Source organism: Acipenser ruthenus, chromosome 8, assembly GCF_902713425.1.
Source record: "Acipenser ruthenus chromosome 8, fAciRut3.2 maternal haplotype, whole genome shotgun sequence".
Taxonomy (NCBI): domain Eukaryota; kingdom Metazoa; phylum Chordata; class Actinopteri; order Acipenseriformes; family Acipenseridae; genus Acipenser; species Acipenser ruthenus.
Genome location: NC_081196.1, coordinates 28,406,593 through 28,412,592, shown reverse-complemented (window position 1 = coordinate 28,412,592; position 6,000 = coordinate 28,406,593). Strand labels below are relative to the sequence as shown.

General features: G+C 38.2%; 1 protein-coding gene across 3 annotated transcripts in view; it reads left to right on the top strand.

The window, feature by feature from the left end:
* The first annotated feature begins 3,220 nt into the window (after positions 1-3,220).
* LOC117406847 (probable ribonuclease ZC3H12C) overlaps positions 3,221-6,000 on the top strand; it is a 78,069-nt gene continuing 75,289 nt past the window's right edge. The window contains exons 1-2 of one of the 3 annotated variants that reach the window (XM_059028781.1): positions 3,221-3,621; positions 3,969-4,071. Coding sequence is in view for 1 of the 3 variants with exons in the window: in XM_059028780.1 (XP_058884763.1) it covers positions 3,619-3,621 (3 nt within the window). In the remaining 2 variants the exon portion in view is untranslated. Of the gene's footprint in view, positions 3,622-3,944; positions 4,072-6,000 lie in introns of all 3 variants that reach the window. The other 2 variants (XM_059028782.1, XM_059028780.1) reach the window with 2 other exon arrangements.

Genomic DNA, 6,000 nt, shown 5'->3' with positions numbered 1-6,000 from the left:
CCCGGATGGGAAACGGCACGGCATCCATGGATTGGAGGAGCGGATGCGCTCGTTAACCAAGGGGTCATGGGTGACGTTATAAAAAGGGGACGTAGTGATGTGATCTGTTCCTTTGTGAATGGTTATATTAAAAGACCAGAAGGAGAACCTGTATTGTGAAACGTGAGTGGTGTGTGTGTTTGTGTTTGTAACATGTTTGTAACTAACATGACCCGGAGCTGTCGCCAAAGGCCAGCATTAAACCCGGATCAACAACACTGCACTTTTGTTTAACACTAAAGAACTGTATTCACCATGAGCACTAGAGTACACACTGTGCACTGGTGTTTGTGTTTGTGTATGTGTTACGTGTGGGTGAACTAAAAACGGGACTGTTATTATTTCGGGGCCAACCTGCGGATTACAAATAAGCAATACACGCCGGTGTATTGCTTCATTAACATTGTTATTATTTACTGTTGTTTTGCCATCAGGCCATCGGATTTAAAAAAACCATTAAACAACATTGCACCTGGATTATAATTGTCTGTCTGTTTATTGATCACCTGCACCTGCACACTGCTAACCACTTTGACACAGGTATCTTATAGATTTTTTGACTGCGCTGAGGTTTTATGCTACAGGATTGTTTCAACTAACTGTGGGCGATGTGTCCCTCATTGTCCATCGTGCGAACAGTTCCTTAGCACAGACAGTGAACAGCTACATGAAGTTTCCAAGTAATTTCCAAACACTGAAGGGGAAATTTTACAAAATTGTGGGCTTCCCAAATGTAATTGGTGCGACTTATTGCACACATGTCTGCATTCAAGCACCAACAGCTCATGAAACAGATTTTGTGAATAGAAAAGGTTATCACTCAATGAATATTCAAATGGTCTCAGATTCTGATTATGTCATTCGCAATTTATTTGCAAAATGACCTGGAAGTGCCCATGACTCACGAATTCTGAGAGATAGTCAACTGGGAAGAGATATTTTGAAAATGGTTATGTTGAAGGGCTGGGGGCAGACAGTGGGTATCTGTCTAAGAAGTGGCTTATGACCCCAATTGCCAATCCTGATACGACTGCAAAAGAAAAATACAACAGATCGCATTCAAAATCGCGTATATGCGTGGAGAGGTGTTTTAGAGTATTAAAACGACGCTTTCACTGCTTACATAAGAACATAAGAAAAAACATAAGAAAGTTTACAAACGAGAGGAGGCCGTTCGGCTCATTGTGCTCGTTTGGTTGTTAGTAGTTTATTGATCCCAGAATCTCATCAAGCAGCTTCTTGAAGGATCCCAGGGTGTCAGCTTCAACAACATTACTGGGGAGTTGGTTCCAGACCCTCACAATTCTCTGTGTAAAAAAGTGCCTCCTATTTTCTGTTCTGAATGCCCCTTTATCTAATCTCCATTTGTGACCCCTGGTCCTTGTTTCTTTTTTCAGGTCAAAGAAGTCCCCTGGGTCGACATTGTCTATACCTTTTAGTCTTCTTTGTTCAAGACTGAATAGATTCAATTATTTTAGCCTGTCTGCATACAACATGCCTTTTAAACCCAGAATAATTCTGGTTGCTCTTCTTTGCACTCTTTCTAGAGCAGCAATATCCTTTTTGTAACGAGGTGACCAGAACTGAACACAGTATTCTAGGTGAGGTCTTACTAATGCATTGTAAAGTTTTAACATTACATCCCTTGATTTAAATTCAACACTTCTCACAATATATCCAAGCATCTTGTTGGCCTTTTTTATAGCTTTTTTATAGCCACATTGTCTAGATGAAGACATTCTGAGTCAACATAAACTCCTAGGTCTTTTTCATAGTTCCCTTCTTCAATTTCAGTATCTCCCATATGATATTTATAGTGCACATTTTTATTGCCTGCATGCAATACTTTACACTTTTCTCTATGAAATGTAATTTGCCATGTGTCTGCCCAGTTCTGAATGCTGTCTAGATCATTTTGAATGACCTTTGCTGCTGCAACAGCGTTTGCCACTCCTCCTATTTTTGTGTCGTCTCCAAATTTAACGAGTTTGCTTACTATACCAGAATCTAAATCATTAATGTAGATTAGGAATAGCAGAGGACCTAATACCCTGTGGTACACCACCGGTTACCTCGCTCCATTTTGAGGTTTCTCCTCTAATCAGTACTTTCTGTGTTAACCACTCCCTAATCCATGTGCATGCATTTCCTTGAATCCCTACTGCATTCAGTTTGAGAATTAATCTTTTATGCAGGACTTTGTCAAAAGCTTTCTGGAAATCTACCTAAACCATGTCGTATGCTTTGCAGTTATCCATTGTCGATGTCGCAGCCTCAAAAAAATCAAGCAGGGTTGTTAGACATGATCTCCCTTTCCTAAAACCATGCTGATAGGCTATTGTTATCATATAGGTAATTTTCCATTTTGGATCTTATTATAGTTTCCATAAGTTTACATATAATAGAAGTCAGGCTTATTGGTCTGTAGTTACCTGGTTCGGTTTTGTCTCCCTTTTTGTGGATCGGTATTACGTTTGCAATTTTCCAGTCTGTCGGTACAACCCTTGTGTCAAGAGACTGTTGCATGATCTTGGTTAGCAGGTTGTAAATAATTTCTTTCATTTCTTTGAGTACTATTGGGAGGATCTCATCTGGCCAGGGGATTTGTTTATTTTAAGAGCTCCTAGTCCCTTTAACACTTCTGCCTCTGTTATGCTAAAGTTATTTAAAACTGGATAGGAACAGGTCGACATGTGGGGCATGTTGTCTGAAGCATAGCAAAGTGTAGTAAAGGCTTAGCATATTAAAAGTGTAGTTAAGGCATGGTAAAGCACAGGCAACTATGTTATGTCATATAAAAAGTATGGCACAAATAACCATACCTTTATAAAGAACACTAAGTACACAAGATTGTATGGTAAACTGCATTTAGGCTACCCCTTGATTGTAGGACACAACATAAAAATAAACTAATGGACTTGGAAACATAATATTCTGTGCTATTCAGTCATCTTTTATGTAAATTTAAACCTGGAAAAAGTTTGAACAAATGTAAAACAGATAGGGACTTAAACTTAGAACAGACTAGATTTAGGTAGTTGATTTGACTGGAATTTTAGGCCAGGTAAAAAATGTAACTTTATGCTAACTAAATATCTGTCCCAGTGAGTGCAACTCATCCACAAGATTAAATAAATGATAGCTGCTGTAGGAAATTGACATATTACTTAATCACAACTTCCACAAGATGGCGCCCTTGTAGTACAGAGTACCGCAATACAGCGCGTTCACTCAACACAGTGTCCGCGGTGGAAGGAACGATGTGTGAAAGGCAATGCTGTGCTATGGGAATTCATCTAGTCTCCTGATCTAAACTGAAGCGACAATGATACAGATAGAAGAATTCAACACGTATTACATGCTCTGATGCGATTTTCAACCCGGAATTGTGTGTTGGATTTCCGTTATCATGAAACGAGTGTCTGTACTGTATAGTCAGTGGTAGTTGCGTGGAAGAAAGCAAGCAGAGGATTGCAAAACTCTTCTGGATTGTGGATTGCATCAGTTAGCTTTTGTGAGAATGTCACGGACTAAGTGTTGCAATATCATAATTCCTTGTAGCTTTCTTCGTTTTGATGCATGGTAAGTGTGTTTCTTACAGGGCTAACTAACCTAATGCCTACTTCGGCCAGTGTTTGTTGAGTTCAGTTATAACTTTATTACGTGCGTAAATTATTGTATTTGTGTAACTATTAGTTTATTATCGTATTAGATTTGATAAAACTAAAGGCTATGAATAGGGTATTATACCAGTTTTCACTGTAAAACAAGCGAGTAAATAGTTGAATTTTGTATAATAAAATAATATAGTGCCAAGGGTCTCGTCACGAGTGACACTGCTTCTGACAGCTGCAGTGCTCTATGTTTCAAAGGTAATTAGGTGTTATTTTTTTAATCTCATGAAGGCCCCTGCTTGTGCTCACGTCCAGGGGCTCAAGTTTGTTAAGTGACCCAGCATAAACCCTACACCAAGGCCAAGGAGAGATACAACAAACAAACAAATAAACAACGTATTTTTACACACCATCAAATGTAAGTATTTTAATTTTATCAAGTCCACATACATTCCAAATTATTGTAAACAACAGCATAAGACTGTTGAAGACGGACTGGATGTAGTATATTTTTAAGCTTGACTATATTGATTGTAAAATATAAACACATTATAAACAATACAAAATAACGAATTTTATTTGACTTTCAGTGCCTTTACAAACTTGTTATTTATTTATTATTATATTTTAGATTTTTCATTGAAACCATTTAAGTTATCAAAAATATTTTTTTTCTCGTTTTTAGGTTGGGCAATAATAGGTTTGTCAACATGGGTTAAACCAGGGGTTCCCAAACTTTTTTTTTTTTTTACCTAAGGCCCACCTGTTCAGCTGCATTAGGCACTGTCGCCCACTATTAGCACTCCTTGGGAAAATGTCAGATTTTGATAGTACACCAAGGCTCGACCATAAAATCAGACAGTGTATGTGATGCATTCTGATTCCTGCATTTCATCCAATTAATTATATGTAGAGTATAGATATGCAATACAGTGTGTATGTTAATGGCACGATTATAATGACATATTTAAGCTATGAATACAATTCTACAATAATAAAATACACGTGTAGCGTATTTTTAAAAATATGTTTTATTTTAAACAACCAAACGAACAAGATGGGCCGAATGGCCTCCTCTCGTTTGTAAACGTTCTTCTTATTCTTCTTCTTCTTCTCCAACCAAACTTATTTTAGCGTTATTTTAAGACGACTGTGAACGAGCCAGAAATCAACAAAATAGCAGTATCCAAACATTTTAATAAACCAATTACATGTCATTGCTCCCACTCGGGACTATGTCGGGCCGCAGACCACAGTTTCGGAACCCCTGGGTTAAACATCTGTTGTGTGCAATCAAATCCATATCCTGAAATGCAGAACTTTTTATTCCTTTTTTTCTTGCATAGTTCAAGTTGGAGATTTTTAAACAATTTTATTTATCTCCCACACATATCAATGATGGTAGGAGCCTTGAATTCATTTAAAAAAACTCATCTGATGTAAATAAGTGGTCCATTTAATTCAGGTATGTGCACCTGGTCAAGTGCCCTGTAATGCAGCAGCATATGTGCTGTAGCAGATGCACCGTCGGATTGTAGTTGAATGAATTAGAACAGAAGATAACAGCAGATGGCTTATCCCAGGGGGGAAATAAGCCTTGTATTTTACAGCCAGAGATGGAATGTTACCTAAATGTGAAGTTAAAGGGGAAGTCTCAATTGAGCTTTTTAAGGTAAGTTATAAGGGTACAACATATCTGGTTGCAGTCACAAATAATAAGCGAAATCTGTTCTTGCAGGTACTTTTAACAGATATTCACTGTCCTCACTGCTGTACTGCGGTATATGGCATCTTGTCCCCTTAAACTCTTGTACTCCACGTAGGGTTGGGTCGATATTTCGGTAACTCGGTAAACCGTATTGAAAATGCAATACTGTATTCCCTGTTTACAGGAGCCACTTTTAAGCCTGCTTTGAGTTGGCTTAGGTATTTTTCTTTGTAGTATAAACACAGCCATCCTAAAAGTGGTCTCCTCCAGAGTGGGGCTCTGCGACGGCTTTCGTCTGTGTTTTGCTCTATGGTGAACGCATTGGTCCCTGAGATGGCCCACATTGGCCTTGTACACTTGTAGGCAACGCCCTCATTAGCAGCGTCAAACAGACACAGACAACAGCAACAGGAAGTTGGGATTTTTACTCTGACAACAGAACCAAACGATGTATATATTTGACAGAACACTGAGAGACCGAGGCAGAGGATTTCCAAAATTGTATTTGTGTTACAATGCGAATAGGCATTTAAACATGTGGGATTAATGTGAAAAAAGCTTAGTTGCCACAAAAGTTTATTGTCAGAAATATTATTTTTCACACATATCTACAAATGTTACCTGTAATTGTATTTTGAA